General features: G+C 41.7%; 1 protein-coding gene across 6 annotated transcripts in view; it reads left to right on the top strand.

The window, feature by feature from the left end:
- The window catches only part of LOC115152880 (protein sidekick-2-like), a 594,976-nt gene that overhangs the window by 489,527 nt on the left and 86,738 nt on the right, over positions 1 to 18,711 (top strand). For all 6 annotated transcript variants that reach the window (XM_029697773.1, XM_029697775.1, XM_029697771.1 and 3 more), the window contains exons 5-8: positions 14,402 to 14,535; positions 16,483 to 16,594; positions 16,911 to 17,101; positions 17,665 to 17,748. In XM_029697773.1, coding sequence (XP_029553633.1) covers positions 14,402 to 14,535; positions 16,483 to 16,594; positions 16,911 to 17,101; positions 17,665 to 17,748 — 521 coding nt within the window. The remainder of the gene's footprint in view (positions 1 to 14,401; positions 14,536 to 16,482; positions 16,595 to 16,910; positions 17,102 to 17,664; positions 17,749 to 18,711) is intronic.

The following is an 18,711-nucleotide window of genomic DNA, read 5'->3' as shown; positions in this document are numbered from 1 at the left end:
AAGTAGGCATCCTTTGCCTTGATGACAGCTTTGCACACTCTTGGCATTCTCTCAAGCAGCTTCATGAGGTAGTCACCTTGAATGCATTTCAATTAGAAGGTGTGCCTTGTTAAAAGTACATTTGTAGAATATCTTTCTTTCTTAATTAATGTGTTTGACCCAATCAGTTGTGTTGTGACAAGGTAGGGGTGGTATACAGAAGATAGTCCTATTTGGTGAAAGACCAAGTCCAAATTATGGCAAGAACAGCTCAAATAAGCAAAGAGAAACGACAGTCCATCAATACTTTAAGAAAAGAAGGTCAGTCAATGTGAAGAAAAAAAAAATTAAAGTGCAGTCTCAAAAACCGTCAAGCGCTATGATGAAACTGGCTCTCATGAGGACCGCCACAGGAAAGCAAGACCCAGAGTTACCTCTGCTGCAGAGGATAAGTTAATTAGTTAACTGCACCTAAGAATGCAGCCCAAATAAATGCTTCACAGAGTTCAAGTAACAGACACATAAACTGTTCAGAGGGGACTGTGTAAATCAGGCCTTCATGCAAAGAAACCACTACTAAAGGACATCAATAATTAGAAGAGACTTGATTGGGCCAAGAAACACGAGCAATGGACATTAGATCGTTGGAAATCTTAGATTTTTGGTTCTGACCACCATGTCTTTGTGAGACGCAGAGTAGGTGAACAGATGATGTCCACATGTGTGGCTCTCTCTCTCAATGCCAAGGGGCTTCATTGGCATGGGAAACATGTCTACATTGCCAAAGCAAGTGAAAAAAACAATAAACAAATGTGAGAAGAAACAACATCAACAAAAAGCGATTCGAAATTCGTAGTAAGTACTGCACTCAAAAAGGTTTAAAAAGATAAAGACATTTCAACTGTTAAATTATCAGCTATGAAAAGTGTGTTAGCAATGTGCAAATAGTTGGAGTACGAATAGTGGGGCAAGATAAATTAACAGATAAATATTGTTGGTATTTCCAAATTTGTTTGTGCTATACTGAATGCCCTTTTCTCATGGCAATGGGCCAAAAATCTTACTGCTGTGATTGCACACTGTGGTATTACGCCTAACAGATATGGAAGTTTATCAATATTTGGTTTATTTTCAAATTCTTTGTTGGTCTGTGTGATCTGTGGGAAATATGTGTCTCTAATATGGTCATACTGAAAGGAGGTTAGCAAGTACAGCTCAGTTTCCACCTACAGTTGAAGTCGGAAGTTTACAAACACTTAGGTTGGAGTCATTAAAACTTGTTTTTCAACCAAACAACAAATGTCTTGTCAACAAACTATTGTTTTGGCAAGTCGGTTAGGACATCTACTTTGTGCATGACACAAGTCATTTTTCCAACAATTGTTTACAGACAGATTATTTCACTTATAAATCACTGTATCACAATTCCAGTGGGTCAGAAGTTTACATACACTGAGTTGACTGTGCTTTAAACAGCTTGGAAAATTCCAGAAAATGATGTCATGGCTTTAGAGGCTTCTGATAGGCTAACTAACATAATATGATTCATTTGGAGGTGTACCTGTGGATGTATTTCAAGGCCTACCTTCAAACTCAGTGCCTCTTTGCTTGACATCATGGGAAAATCACAAAAGAAATCAGAAAAAAATGTAGACCTCCACAAGTCTGGTTCATCCTTGGGAGCAATTTCCAAATGCCTGAAGGTACCACGTTCATCTGTACAAACCATAGTACGCAAGTATAAACACCATTGGACCACGCAGCTGTCATACCGCTCAGGAAGGAGACGCGTTCTGTCTCCTAGAGATTAACATACTTTGGTGCGAATAGTGCAAATTAATCCCAGAACAACAGCAAAGGATCTTGTGAAGACGCTGGAGGAAACAGGTACAAAGTATCTATATCCACAGTAAAACAAGTCCTATATCGACATAATCTGAAAGGCTGCTCAGCAGGGAAGAAGCAACTGATCCAAAACTGCCATAAAAAAGCCAGACTATGGTTTGCAGCTGCACATGGGGACAAAGATCGTACTTTTTGGAGAAATGTCCTCTGGTCTGATGAAACAAAAATAGAACTCTTTGGCCATAACGACCATCGTTATGTTTGGAGGAAAAAGGGGGAGGCTTGCATGCCGAAGAACACTATCCCAAATGTGAAGCACGGAAGTGGCAGCAGCATGTTGTGGGGGTGCTTTGCAAAATAGGTGGCATCATGAGGGTGGAAAATGATGTGGATATATTGAAGCAAAATCTCAAGGCATCAGTCAGGAAGTTATAGCTTGGTTGCAAATGGGTCTTCCAAATGGACAATGACCCCAAGCATATGTCCAAAGTTGGCTTAATATGTCCAAAATGGCTTAAGGACAACAAAGTCAACGTATTGGAGTGGCCATCACAAAGCCCTGACCTCAATCCTATACAAAATGTGTGGGTAGAACTGAAAAAGCGTGTGCGAGCAAGGAGGCCTACAAACCTGACTTAATTACACCAGCTCTGTCAGGAGGAATGGGCCAAAATTCACCCAATTTATTGTGAGAACCTTGTGGAAGGCAACCCAAAACGTTTGACCAAAGTTAAACAATTTAATGGCAATGCTACCAAATACTAATTGAGTGTATGTAAACTTCTGACTCACTGGGAATGTGATGAAAGAAATAACAGCTGAAATAAATCGTTCTCTTCACTATTATTTTGACATTTCACATTCTTAAAATAAACTGGTGAACCTAACTGACCTAAGTCAGGGAATTTTTACTTGGATTAAATGTCAGGAATTGTGAAAAACTGAGTTTAAATGTATTTGGCTAAGGTGTATGTAAACTTCCTACTTCAACTTTAATTTTGTGGCACATTTCCTGTCTTCTCTTGAGAGCCAAGTCTGCCTATGGTGACCTCTCTCAATAGCAAGGCTATGTTCACGGAGTCTGTACATTGTCAAGGATTTTTGTCATTTTGGGTCAGTCACAGTGGTCAGGTATTCTGTTTTTTCGTTTATTCTTTCCAGTGTATCAAATAGTTATCTTTTCCCTTTCTCATGATTTGGTTGGGTCTAATTGTGTTGCTGACAGGCGTTCTGTGGGGTCTGTTTGTGAACACAGCCCCCAAAAAAGCTCGTTTAGGGGACTCTTCTCCAGGTCAATCTCACTGTAGGTTAGGGCTTTGTGCAGGAATGTGTAGGCATCACTTCCTTTTAGGTGGTTGTAGAATTTTTAACAGCTATTTTCTGGATTTTGATAACTAGTGTGTATACTCCTAATTCTGACTCGTGCATTGTTTGGGGTTTTAAGTTGTATACAAACTATGTTTTTAAAGAATTCTGCATGAAGAGTCTCAATTGGGTATTGTCCCATTTTGTGAATTATTTGTTGGTGAGTGGATCTCAGACCTTACCACCATATAGGGCAATGGGTTCCGTAACTGTTAAATATTTTTTGACAGATCCTAATTGGGATGTCAAGTGTTATGTTCCTCTTGATGGCATAGAAGGCCCTTCTTGCCTTGTCTCTTAGATTGTTCACAGTCTTGTGTAAGTTACCTGTGGTGTTGATAGTTAGGCCGAGGTATGTATTCTTCTTTGTGTGCTCTCGGGCAACAGTGTCTAGATAGATTTGTATTGGTAGTCCTGGCAACTGGACCTTTTTTGGAACAGAATTATTTTTGTCATACTGAGATTTACTGTCAGGGCCTAAGTCTGATAGAACCTGTGCAGAAGATCTTGGTGCTGCTGTAGGCCCTCTTTGGTTGGGGAAAGAAGCACCAGATCATCAGCAAACAGTCAACATTTGATTTCCACGTCCAGTAGGGTGAGGCCGTGTGCCCTCACCAATTCATTCATATAAATGTTGAAGAGGATGGGGCTCATGCTGCATCCCTGTCTGGAAGATGAGATTGTTTACGTACCCATTGTTGTCAGTAAATAAGCGTATCTGGATTTTCTTTGAGGAGCTTCTCTTTGTACCTTTTACATGCAGGATAAAAAAAAAATCTGTGGGGGGGAACTGTACTTAGATTTCCTCTGCATAGGGGTGTGGCCTCTGGATAGGGGTGTGAGGCCTCTTTGTTTGGGTTGGGGAGGCTGTGGTGCTCTGCTGCCATTGTATTCAAGGGCATTCACACCTCTTACTTCACACCTCATTGCAATTTGAAGTTGCTGACGGGATGTCTGCAATGTACTAACTAAGCATTTGAGTCTTCATATAGTAAGATATATTTTATTACGATATCAAGAGATTATTGTAATATAGTTATTTTCATTCTTGGCACTTGGAAGGAACTACGGATTGGAAACTTTCTCACTCAGATGTAGGTTGGCCGCTATTTGTAGTTTTTTTCTGTGCTTTATCTCCTGGTTGTTATGTTGCTGGGTTTGCCTTGGCAGTCTTGATCTCCTGGTTGTTGTGTTGCTGGTTAGTCCTTGGCAGTCTTTTTATGCTGGTTGTTGTTTTGCTGGGTAGTCCTTGGCAATCTTTGGAAGAAGGAATCCTTTCAGGTATTTTTGTCCAAATTCAGGGTTCTACGCTTGAAGTATCGATTTGGATTGAAGGAAATATGTGTCTCTATTATGGTCATACATTTGGCAGGAGTTTAGGAGATGCAGCTCAGTTTCCACCTCATTTTGTGTGCAGTGTGCACATAGCCCGTCTTCTCTTGAGAGCCAGGTCTGCCTATGGCAGCCTCTCAATAGCAAGGCTATGCTCACTGAGTCTGTACAGTCAAAGCTTTCCTTAATTTTGGGTCCATCACAGTGGTCAGGTATTCTGCTACTCTGTACTCACTGTTTAAGGCCAAATAGCATTATAGTTTGTTCAGTTTTTTTTGTTAATTCTTTCCAATGTGTCAAGTAATTATCTTTTTGTTTCTCATGATTTGGTTGGGTCTAATTGTGTTGCTGTCCTGGGGCTATGTTGGGTCTGTTTGTGAGCAGATCCCCAGGACCAGCTTGCTTAGGGGATTCTTCTCTAGGTTTTTAATATTTTTAAACGTAACCTTTTATTTAACTAGGCAAGTCAGTTAAGAATACATTGTTATCTACAATGACGGGCTACCCCTACCAAACCCGGACAACGCTGGGCCAATTGTGCGAGGCCCTATGGGGGAATATGAGGGTATTGATAATGAGGCAATATACAGTACCACCAATCTATCACTATCTTTGGTCTGTCTCTCTCTCTGTCGCTTTCTGTCTCTCTGTCTCTCTCAATTCAATACAATTTCAATTTAGGGGGCTTTTTTTGGCATGGGAAACAAATGTTTACATTGCCAAAGCAAGTGAAATAGATAATAAACAAAAGTTAAATAAACAATAAAATAATTAACAGTAAACATTACAAAAGTTACAAAATAATAAAGACATTTGTCTCTCTCTAACCTTCTACGTGAGGTTCCATTAGTGTAATGTGCAGCAGGCTCTACAGCGTTTCTCCTCACTACCTCTGTCTTTCTTTTCTGTCCTCTCCTCTACCACTAAAGAACAGGGCCTTCCCTGAATCGCAGCAGTAATCAGATGGAAACAATCCATCATCTTCTAAAATCTAACACAATTGACCCTAGGGGTATCACTTCTTCTCCTGATCTTCTTTGGCACATTGATGCTGTTCAGAGAATATTTCTATTACACTGTAAAATGCAGGGTGGGTTGGACCTGGGAGTTTGGAGTGTGTGTGTGTGTGTGTGTGTGTGTGTGTGTGCACGTGTGTGTGTCACGTTGGACCTAGTAGGGAGTCTCGATACCTGCCTGGGGGGAGGGGGTTTGGATTCAAAGGACATTGGGCAGGTTTAGTTATGTGTGAAGGTGTAGCCTACTGCTTGGAGAGAGATTCTGGGGAGTGTTGGGAACATTTTCCTCAACATTCAAAGGCATATTGGACTGGTCTCCCTTGATCGAACAGGGAAATTAACATATTTGTATCTCTTACAATGGATGTGTAAAGTAAAGGAGTTCCATGGGGTAAAGGAGTTCCATGGGGGCTCAGAGAATTCCCCATCTCGGCTCCCCTGCCTCCATTTTCCCCTTGATAGAGGCAATGTCTCGTTGTGGGCCTGCCACTACTCTCTCTCTCTCTCTGCCACACTGCCTTTGCAGCTGTTCTTTATGGCATCCACTGCTCTGTCCTTTCAGACTGTGAATGTCCTTGTCACAGAGAAAGACTTCTATGCATTAGTTGAGTTCTTTACACTTTTCATATTGATCCTTTAGGACCATTGTGGATCTGCAACAACAGAAATATGATGTCCCTTTCTCACCTTAACTAAAATGAGCAGTCATCTGTTCACAAAAGAAAACCCATACTGCTTTCTTTGTCTCTTATCCGATTTTCTGAAATTGATTGAAATCAACTGTCCTGGACAGGTTTGGTGTCTCGAATTCTAGCCGATCTGCTCTGCACTAGATTGGTTTAGACCGACTGGATCCCATGCTCATTGGAATACAGTGTGCCAGGACTGTGTGAGGCCGAGGGGAGAGAAAGCACTTATTTAGCTCTAATAGCCTTTACTCTTCTCTTATTGAATGGGAATGCAATTGAAGGGCCTTGTCCATTCGGCCGCTGTGATTTGTTATGTTATTCCCGAGACTTAATGTGCTGTATAATCAGAGCCCCCTTCGGTAAACCCATTTACCTGGAATTGCACCGCACCGTTTTCCAGATTGGAATGTGAATCAGGCACAGGGAGGAGTACAGGACTCAGGCGGGCCCTAGAATACGTTTTCATCCTGAAATGTCTCTCTCGTCTCTTCTCAAGACGTTAAGACATGGATTTAGCTCTGAGTGCTACGGCCCGATCTAACGCGGTGTACCTAGAACGTCACAGAGAGGAGAAGACGAAGGAGGAGGAGGAACAACGATCCTGTGCTGACACCCGCTGTGCAATTACCAATTTGCTGCTTGGAGAGAGTGGTCAATTAATGGGTCTGCCTGAGACATCCACCTCTTGTCAGTCTAATATGGATTCTGCATTACTCAATGTGGTGTGTGTGTGTGTGTGTGTGTGTGTGTGTGTGTGTGTGTGTGTAGTCTTGTACATATGTGTGTGCGTATACGTGTGTGTGTGCAGGTGTGTGTAGTCTTGCGTGTGTTTTTTATGTGTAGTGTTTGTATATGTGTGTGTGTTTGCGTGTGTGTGTAGTCGTGTGTGTGTGTAGTCGTTTGTGTGTAGTCGTGTGTGTGTGTGTGCGTGCGTGCGTGTGTGTGCGTTCAAACGTATGTGTGACGGAACAGACCAAACTCTTCATCTGCCTCACACTGACTAGTTGACCTGGCGAACAGGGAGGAGTGGTCAAGGAGAAATATGTCCTGGTGGAGTACTGTAGGTGTGAGGAGGCTGATGTGGATGGCAGGAGATCTGATTGATCTGGCACTGTGTCTCAGACATCGAGAGATGAAAATGAATTGTATGAATACTCAATAGCTTAGTTCTGAAAATAACTCCAGCAGTAGGGAGTGGAAAGTCAAGCAGCCAGCTACAAATCATGAGAGCTCCCGGGCAGAAAAGCGAGTGGCTGTTTTTATGAGCACCGGCCTCCCTTCTCTCTTCCATGTCTCCCCTCCTTCCCTCCCTCCCTCCATCTACCTTGGAGCTGTAGGTTTTCATCAGAGCGATGTGTTGTGGAGCGATGGAAGGCAGGGTGTCGGCTCTGGTTTGAGTCATATTTGTCCCAGGCCTGTCTGCCGCTTGATCCCCCCTGACCTCTGTCTCTACTGGGGGAGGTTGGTGGAGACTGGCTCCGGCCATGGCTATTTGTCTGGAAGTAATCGAGGTCTGAAGTGGGTGTCGGGGGGGGGAGGGTGGGGGGCAGAGAGGGAGAGAGATGGAGGGGGGGGTGGAGACAGAAAGAGAAAGAGACCACCACAACATACAGTATGACATTACATTCTTCCATTGTGTGTGTCTCAGAATAGTGTGGACACTGTCACACTATGTCAACAGCATTTTACACTCATACACTTCAAGCACACACACACACACACACATACATACATACATACAAGACTACGCGCGCGTGCAAGCACACGTACCAACACACATACCGATATTGATGGGAGCTGGTACAGAATTATTATCAATGTTAGCTGTCAATCACTTTCCTCCCCCATGGCATCAAATAAATAAATTAACCCTAGATAGGACATAATTACAAATGGAGTTACATGACAACTTTAGGCATCAGCACAGCACAGCCAGGCTGGGCTCTTGTACCAACTGTCTAGGCGACCAACATTTCTTAGAGCTGTTGCCTGCTGTACAGCCTTCTGCCTTGCAGCCTTCTGCCTTGCAGAGCTAGTAGGCCTAGCCTATAGAAAGCTGATGGGATCCTCCTTTTTTTAATAGGCCATCAAAACTCTTTCTCACGCAATTGCATAGCCTATAGAAATGTTGAGCAACATGAACTCATGAGCGCTCATGAAGTGTTTGATTAGATTTTTGAATATTTGCATTGATGTCAGAGTGATTAGAGGGACAATAGAGTGCTGAGTACCAGGCAGTTGTAAAGTTTGGTAGGCTACTAATGACCATGAGCAGCATAAGAGCTTGGAGAAGCCTAATTAAACAGACACATGGAATTTCAGTGGCGTCATGACTCGTGTTGACCGGTGTGGCAGTAATATGGTTATCGTAACAGCCCTAGTACAGAGACGTATATTAAGATTGTGGCTGGGAGAGGTAGAGAGAGAGAGCATTGTTAAGCCCTCTTTCAAACACTGCTCTATCGCCACACCAAACACAAAAATTCTAAACTTTCTCTTTGGAAGAGCTGGATAGAGTGAAACATTGCAGTGCACCAAGATGGTTCAGCAGCCTCTGCCGCTTTTTCAGCGCGGGTGAAGCACACTCCTGTTTAATGCAGCATGCCAGAGAAGTTCTTCCACAGTCTGGAGAAATGGTAATTTCATAATAATATATAGAGCAGCAGGTAGCCTAACAGTTGGAGCAGGAATCAAAAGGTTGATGGTTTAAATTATACATTGCTTGTTTTGTCAAAACTGAAAATAGGCAGACTATTAGAATTTTAGCAACCATGAAATGACGGAGCAATTTCTGCATATTGCACCTTTAAATTATGTATTTTATGTTAATTGTATGCAAATAAAGGTTGCTTCGCTACCACACCAGCAAGAAAAGCACAATCATGGCCTCGGATTTGCAGGTGTTCGCTTTAGAACTGACCCAGGGTCTTTTTCTGTAGTGACAGAAGAAACGCTAAAGCTCACAGTTAGTGTAGTTTCTGGTGCTCTTTGAAACCAGGAAATGACAGTAAATACACAACTTCTCAACAGAGAGGTTGAAACATTCATAACCGATGTTCACTACATTAACATATATGTTGTTTTGTAGTCTCGGAAGAAAATGGAATGTCTAAGTTACATAGTATCCTTAATATCGCTATCGCTAGCAGAACTCATGGTTTATTTTAGGGATGAGAAGACTCTTCGTGATTCTTTAATAAAAGGGAGTTACGAAATCTGAGGACACGTCACGTTAACCAAGACACATTAAACCGATCATATTCACTGTTTCAAACATTAACTTCCGCACTGCACAGGTGTGTGAATCATCTTTTGTCTTTTTAGTCCAATAAACTTTGTGGTTTCTTCAACAGAAGAGGTCACTGTTATGCCTGAATTTGATCCAAATCCAATGAGGTGTTGGGTCTCCTGTTCTGTGTCGTTGAGAGCGGTTGTATGAAACCAATTGGTTTCATACAACAGCAAAGCTGTTAACTGTGCCAGACCACTTTTAACTTGCCATAAATTCAGTGTATGAACAGTGCATTATGTATCTTTCACTGAAGATTATATGTTTACAAGTATTCAGGTACACAGTGTGAGTATTCTAGTCCTACTGCCTGTTAACACAGTGAATATCTATCCACTATACTAACTATATTCATCCCGGGCCAGTTTCTTATCCTTTAAGCTACAGGCATCGCTACGCAGTGTCCCTGTTTTGGAAAGGTCCCGGGAATCACATGGGATTCATTTAACGCACTGGACAGTCCACATCCCTAAGGGAATCCATAATTGATCACTATAGCGATGGTCCAGCATGTGTTTCCAGGGCGATGAGCTAGGACGATGGTATTAAATATTAACCGTGGATCATAATCCTCTGCTCAGTCAGTCCTGCGAAGCGCTTTGGGGCGACAGACAGTTTTGAGGCCTATACAACGCTCAGGGAATCCCAAATGAAGCCTCTCTCGCTTGGAGATACAGTACTTTAAAATCAATCAGTCGAACGGTTGGAACTCGTAAGTCATGGTAAAAACCCAAAGAACAGGTATACATCACCAATAACACCCTGTCGCTTCCTTACATCACCTCGATCTCTCTCCTCTACTGGGAGCCATTCTATTGTTTTCCACATGCAGCATTGGAGAGATAATGTGTGTTTTTATTATGGGTTCAGCTCAGACACACCAACCTGGTCTTAGATAATTTCGTATTATTCTGTATGTAAATCCGAGACAATCCATTTGGTATGATATGTGTTTATTTGTGGATGTCAATCACCCATTTTCAATGGTATAATATGGATTGTAATCTGTAACATATGTTACAAAGATGCAAAATATACAATATGTTACACAAAATGTATTTATTACATTTTAGAATAAGGCTGTAATGTAACAAAACGTGGAAAAATGAAGGGGTCTGAATACTTTCTGAATGCACTGTATAAGGCATTGTAAGTGATCCCGGATAAAATGAACAAACTTACAAATAGGAAAAGACGTAGAAGGACTATCGGCACAAAACATGAAATTGTATTTCCAGGCATTTCACCCCATATTAAATTGGATTAGACATGATTCTTCCGCCCCTGGCTGAGTATAGAGAGAAATATGGTGTCTCCTATTGCCCTGGAAGAGGTGGTCTTCACTGATACTGTATATCCCTTAAACAATGTGAACTATGCTTTGGTTCTATTATTACACACACAATCGCTTTTTGGCGCAAAATTAAAAAGCAATATAACTGGGAATCAAAATGGCATGCCCATACTCCAATATTTCACAATTACGCCTTGCAATCTGGAGGGCGGCTTTTTGCATCACCCCAATGGTCAAAATCAAATCAAATGTTATTTGTCACATGCGTCGAATACAACCTTATAGTGAAATTGTTACTTACAAGCCCTTAACCAACAATGCAGTTATAAGAAAAATAAGTGTTAAGAAAAAATAGATAAATAAAAATAAAAGTAACTAATAATTAAAGAGCAGCAGTAAAATAACAGTAGCGAGGCTATATACAGGGGGTACCAGTCCAGAGTTGTGTGGGGGCACCAGTTAGTCGAGATAATTGAGGTAAAATGTACATGTAGGTAGAGTTACTATGCGTCAATAATAACCGGAGAGTAGCAGCAGCGTAAAGGGGGGGGGGGGGGGGGGGGTAGCCATTTGATTGGCTGTTTAGGAGTCTTATGGATTGGTGGTAGAAGCTGTTAAAACCTGTTGGGGCTAGGGGGCAGTATTTGCACGGCCAGATAAAAAACGTACCCGATTTAAACTGGTTACTACTCTTGCCCAGAAATGAGAATATGCATATAATTAGTAGATCTGGATAGACAACACTCTAAAGATACAGAACTCCTTTATGCGATCGCTATGTCCGATTTTAAAATAGCTTTTCGGCAAAAGCACATTTTGCAAAATTCTGAGCGATAATATTCCGACCGGGAAACCCTGTATTCGTTCAAAGACGAAAAAATTAAAACATGGAGTCGTCTCGTGCATGCGCCCCCAGTCTCATTGTTCTCTGATCGACCACTATCCAAATGTGCTACTGTTTTTCAACAATGGGCTGCAAAGTCATCATTCAACGTTCTGCCGCCTTCCGAGAGCCTATTGGAGCCGTAGGAAGTGTCACGTTACAGCAGAAATCCTCAGTTTTCAATAAAGAGTGTAGAAGGCCAAGAAATGGTCAGAGAGGGCACTTCCTGTAACGAATCTTCTCAGGTTTTTGCCTGCCATATGAGTTCTGTTACACTCACAGACACCATTCAAACAGTTTTAGAAACTTTAGGGTGTTTTCTATCCAAATTAAACAATTATATGCATATTCTAGTTTCTGGGCAGTAGTAATAACCAGATTAAATCGGGTACGTTTTTTATCCGGCCGTGCAAATACTGCCCCCTACCCTAGAGAGGTTAAAGGTCTTACTCACATCGGCTGCTTCTGATAGGCTTGTGTCATTGGGCAGCTAGTCACTGTGCTTCCCTTTGTAGTCTGTCATAGTTTGCAAACCCTTCCACATCCGCCGAGCGTTGGAGGCGGTGTAGTACGATTCAATCTTCGTCCTGTATTGACGTTTTGCCTGTTTGATGGTTCATCTGAGGGCATAGTGGGATTTCTTATAAGCGTCCGGATTAGTCTCTCGCTCCTTGAAAGCGGCAACTCTCACCTTTAGCTCAGTGCGGATGCTGCCTGTAATCCATGGCTTCTGGTTGGGGTATTTACGTATGGTCACTGTGGGGATGACGTCATTGATGCACTTATTGATGAAGTCAATGACTGATGTGGTGTACTCCTCAATGCCTTCGGAAGAATCCCGGAACATATTCCAGTCTGTGCTAGCAAATAGTCTTGTAGCTTAACATCTGTGTCATCTGTAGAATCTGTACAGATATCATAGACAGTAATGGTTTGAGAACATTCCAAGATTTGATAGACACATGCATATTACCAGGCACCTCCTCTTTTCTATAGTTACAATTCAAGTCAGCTCTCCTGGCCTACGGAGTCCCCTTGGAAACTCAACTACTCTGATCTGGGCTCCTGAAAAGACTGTTCTCTATAATGTACAGTGTAAACAACTTCTGGAAAGCTCATGTCCTGATAGATATGTGGACCACACCTTTTCAATGGCTAAGTGAACCTGAAAAACCCTTTAATTTGAACAGAATATGTAAAAATATGACCTCAGCATCCCATAATCCGAATTTTTTTCATCATTTGTGAGTGGCAGCCCACAGGTAAGTACAAAGTATATAATTATATGAATTTGTATATTATACCTGTAACCCCCTCATGAAAAACCAAATGTCTCACAAAAATAAATCTCTACATCCCCAAAACTCATCACTACTGGGACAAGGCAATTTGCTTGCCCAAAGTACTTTAAACAATTCATAAACATAAAGTGTTGCAGTATAAAAGTGATGTTTCATCACTGATAAAGAGTTCAATATCAACTTGTGTAACTATTTGTCATTTTAAAATGTGTTTCATGGTTGCAATGGGATGCAAATTCCATGGCAATTCAAGAACTCAATTCACATAGATGGTATCTAAACTGGGTGAACGAGTGGTGGGAGGTGAAAGGGTTGATTGTGTGTGTGTGTGCATGCGTGTGTTTGTGTGTGTTTTTGTGTTTACGTGTGTGTATTCATTTGTCTCTGTGAGTAGAGGTGGGGGGATGCGCCGCCTGGCACCAAGCTGAAGGGCCAAGCATACACCCCAGGAAGCCAATCCTAGTACCTCACCGCTCCGAACAGAACACAAGCAAAGCACACTGCCAGGACACACAGCCAAGCCCCTTATTTACAACCCATCATGAATCACAACAACGTCTTACTTCTGCTCCTGGTTGCCAAGTGCATACTTGTTAAGTCTCTCAGACTTCCAGTTTATTATCAACACCATGGCCTTGTTCATTCAGGAGAGTGCAGCATTGAAGGTAAAAATGTTGTCTCTGGATATGCATGTGAAGAAAGGCCTAATAATGTATGTCAAAGGTGCACATGTGTTTGTATATATCTTTATTTTTGTATGAATTATATCTGTTTATTTGTATCCTACATTTATTTTCTACTTCCCTGCTTGTACAGTAGAATGTGTGTACCGTATGTGCAGTAGGATGCGTGTACCGTATGTACAGTAGAATGCGTGTACCCTATATACAGTAGGATGCGTGTACCATATGTACAGTAGAATGCGTGTGTAACGTATATACAGTATCGCCTTATCCTCACTGTGGTTTGCGTTCCTCCAGGGGAGAGATGCATTCACGTTAGTATGCTGACTCTTGGAGGAGAGAGAGAAGGAAGAAGGGGTCGGGGGCAATGAGTCGAAACATGCAATCCAGCTCCAAATTGGTGAACAGGCGCTGATAATAAGTAAACATTGATTGTAAACCGAGGTGGGGCTATAATTGGTAGAATGCAGAGAGGAGGCCTGGGTCTCACTCCATTGGTCAGCACAACACAGGGTGGGAGAGGCTGGAGCAGGGGAAAAGCTGGTACACACAACAAGAATATAACAGGACAACTGTAATCTTATTCAGCTCTGCAAAAACCTGGAAGGCGTTCCTTCCTGGGGATGTTTTACACTGTAAAGTGTGTGTGTGTATGTGCGGAGGGGCCTTTTTGTCAGTGGTGTTTGTGGCAGTGTAGTGACCAAACGTGTCTCTGTGTTCCTCAGAGCCATTACTCTGGACAACACTCTGGTCATCCTGTCCACGGTGGCCCCTGATGCTGGACGTTACTATGTACAGGCTGTCAACGACAAGAACGGCGAAAACAAGACCAGCCAACCCATAACCCTTTCTGTCGACAGTGAGTAGTACTGAAACCATATGGAGAGAGACACACACACACACACACAGAGGTATGGGCATAAATTTGATAATACGAAATACAACAGCATAATACCCTAAAGATCAATGTATCAAAGTAAAGTATACGATTATTTTGCAAAGTATTGTATTGAGTTAAAATACATGTATTTTAAAATACAAAAAAAAATTCTAAGTAACCGGCCGAACAGCAACAACATTCTCAGGAATGGTTATGAAAACCTTTTACTTGCTGACTGTGATATGTTGTTGTTTAACTACCTTAGTTGTCTAAAATGTAAATGTATACTGCAAATCACACTGGCTATTGTGATTGGCCTTGTTTCGGAGTGGAGCTCATTAGATTAAAACTCAGCATGCTTTACAATTGTTCATTTTTACATATACATGTATATTTAGTTCATTTAGCAGAAATTCTTATCACACCATAGTGCCATCAGACTTTTAATACTAATGTAGTGTGAAAGGGGACCAAAAAATTGTGAATCATTATAAAGAAATCGTATAGAAAAGTATTTTGTATTTTGAAAAAGATAATTAAAAGCAGGCAGGTGCATTTCATGGAATTAGACACGATTAAAACAGGCCTACAAGCCCTCAGTCCAGCCTCTCTCAACCTATTGCGGACTGTCTGAGCACCGATGGAGGGATTGCGCGTTCCTGGTGTAACTCGGGCAGTTGTTGTTGCCATCCTGTACCTGTCTCGCAGGGGTGATGTTCGGATGTATCGATCCTGTGCAGGTGTTGTTACACGTGGTCTGCCACTGCGAGGATGATCAGCTGTCCGTCCTGTCTCCCTGTAGCGCTGTCTTAGGTGTCTCACAGTACGGACATGGCAATTTATTGCCCTGGCCACATCTGCAGTCCTCATGCCTCCTTGCAGCATGCCTAAGGCACATTCACGCAGATGAGCAGGGACCCTGGGCATCTTTCTTTTGGTGTCTTTCATAGTCAGTAGAAAGGCCTCTTTAGTGTTCTAAGTTTTCATAACTGTGACCTTAATTGCCTACCGTCTATAAGCTGTTAGTGTCTTAATGACTGTTGCACAGGTGCATGTTCATTAATTGTTTATGGTTCATTGAACAAGCATGGGAAACAGTGTTTAAACCCTTTACAATGATGATCTGTAAAGTTATTTGGATTTTTACGAATTATCTTTGAAAGACAAATTCCTGAAAAGGGGAATTTTTGCTGAATTTATTAAATAGTTTTTTCCCTCATCAGTCTACACATAATACCCCATAATGACAAAGCAAAACCAGGTTTTAGGAAATGTTTTTAGAAATGTAAATTTATCAAACATTCTAACCTGAAATATCACATTTACATAAGTATTCAGACCTTTGGCAGCGATGAGAGCCTCAAGCCTTCTTGGGTATGACGCTACAAGCCTGCCCTACCTGTATTTGGGGAGTTTCTCCCATTCTTTTCTGCAGATCCTCTCACGCTCTGTCAGGTTGGATGAGGAGCGTTGCTGCAAAGCTATTTTCAGATCTCTTCAGAGATGTTTGATTGGGTTCAAGTCGTTGCTCTAGCTGGGCCACTCAAGGACATTCAGATAAAAGTCTTGGCGGTTGCAAACTTCTTCCATTTAAGAATTTTGGAGGCCACTGTGTTCTTGGCAACCTGTTTCAATACATTTACAAAAATATCTAAAAAACAGTTTTCACTTTCACTTTCTCATTATAGGGATAATGAGGATTAAAAAAAAAATCTATTTTAGATTAAGACTGACATGTAACGGACAACATGGCTCCGGCCTGAAGATGAGCCTGGGCTATATAATCAGTCAGAGCAGACCATCTGTAGGGACACTCAATATGAACTACATACCTTTTAGATTGTATCATATGTATTGCATATCTATTGCACTGATCACTGTTTGATTCTGATGTGGTCATATCTCTCTCTCTCCCTCTCTCTCTAGATGTTGGTGGGCCTGCAGACCCCATCGCCCCCACCATAATCATCCCCCCAACAAACACCAGTGTAGTGTCAGGCACGTCTGAAGTCACCATGGAGTGTGTCGCGAACGCAAGGTAACCCCCCCCCCCCCCACACACCACCCCGGAGGCCCACTGTGACAACATACTCTAGCTGTCACTCCCTAGTCTCTACTCTGTTATTATCTATTGTGTTCCTGACAGACTGATCCTCTGTTGTCTTCCTGCCAGACTGATTGGTTTTGATGGATAATTTTGAGACAAAAACTATTTTATATACAAATGTGTAATGAGTTATTAATGAGTCAAATACTAATCTGTCAGTATTTGGCTGATGCAATGCACAAAGATATTTGGTAAATAGATTTCTGTCTTTTCAATATCATGAGTGTCTCTCTCTCTTCCATCCCAGACCGCTGATCAAACTCAGCATCACATGGAGGAAGAACAGGGTTCTGGTCACCAGTGGTCTGAGTGACTTCAACCGCAGACTGACCATTATCGGCCCTGTGGTCGGTGACTCAGGGTTCTATGAGTGTGAGGTGGTCCTCCGCAGCAGCAGTGTGCCTTCTATCAATGCTGGGGCCTACCTACATGTTCAAGGTATGAAAATATCTGGGGCCTAGGCCTACTTACATGTACAAAGTTTGACTCTGGGGCCTTGGCCAACCTACATGTACAATGTAAGAATATGTATGGGGCCTAGGCCAACCTACATGTACAAGGTAAGAATATATCTGGGTCCTAGGCCATCTTACATGTACAAAGTATGACTCTGGGGCCTAGGCCAACCTACATGTACAAAGTATAACTCTGGGGCCTATCAGGGGCCTATTTACATGTACAAGGTATGACTCTGGGGGCCTACCAGGGGCATATTTACATGTACAGGGTATGACTCTGGGGCCTATTTACATGCACATGGTAAGCATGGCAAAATATTAAATCGTTTTTGTTTGGTTTGTTTGATTTGTGTTCATGAATTTACGTTCCATACAGATTATGACGGCTAAATGTCATCTTGAGAATAAGGGGTGTTGTAAATTCAAGGTTTTGGGAAAATCATGCAATGTTCAGGAGATTTGCTTAAGACTTTAAGTACTCAAGGTTTTTATTTGCTTCAGCTGTCTGACAATTACCTCACCATATCTCTCGCTCTCTTTCAGAGCCTCCCCAGTTTGTGAAGGAACCAGAGAAACACATCACTGCTGAGATGGAGAAAATTGTGGATATCCCCTGTCAGGCACGAGGTGAGACACATGCACATATACAGTACTAATCAAAAGTTTGGACAAACCTACTCATTCCAGGGTTTTTCTTAATTAAACTATTTTCTACATTGTAGAATAATAGTGAAGACATCAACACTATGAATAGTACATATCAAATCAAATGTATTTATAAAGCCCTTCTTACATCAGCTTATATCTCAAAGTGCGCTTTTTTACGAGAAAAGTGGCATAAAAATAGATTTTAAACAGCGGTTGACATGCTTCGAAGTACGGTAATGGAATATTTTGATTTTTTTTGTCACGAAATGCGCTATGCTCGTAACCCTTATTTACCCTTCGGATAGTGTCTTGAACGCACTAACAAAACGCCGCTGTTTGAACATAACTATGGATTATTTGGGACCAAACCAACATTTGTTATTGAAGTAGAAATCCTGGGAGTGCATTCTGACGAAGACAGCAAAGGTAATAACATTTTTCTTATAGTAAATCTGACTTTGGTGAATGCTAAACTTGCTGGGTGTCTAAATAGCTAGCCCTGTGATGCCGGGCTATCTACTTAGAATATTGCAAAATGTGCTTTCACCGAAAAGCTATTTTAAAATCGGACATATCGAGTGCATAGAGGAGTTCTGTATCTATAATTCTTAAAATAATTATGTTTTTTGTGAACGTTTATCGTGAGTAATTTAGTAAATTCACCGGAAGTGTTCGGTGGGAATACTAGTCACATGCTAGTCACCTGCTAATGTAAAAGCTGGTTTTTGATATAAATATGAACTTGATTGAACAGAACATGCATGTATTGTATAACATAGTGTCCTAAGATTGTCATCTGATGAAGATCATCAAAGGTTAGTGCTGCATTTAGCTGTGGTTTGGGTTTATGTGACATTATATGCTAGCTTGAAAAATGGGTGTCTGATTATTTCTGGCTGGGTACTCTGCTGACATAATCTAATGTTTTGCTTTCGTTGTAAA

The sequence above is a fragment of the Salmo trutta genome, chromosome 18, assembly GCF_901001165.1.
Source record: "Salmo trutta chromosome 18, fSalTru1.1, whole genome shotgun sequence".
NCBI classification, from domain to species: domain Eukaryota; kingdom Metazoa; phylum Chordata; class Actinopteri; order Salmoniformes; family Salmonidae; genus Salmo; species Salmo trutta.
Note: the sequence above shows the minus strand (reverse complement) of the source record. Positions and strands in the feature narration are given on the sequence as shown.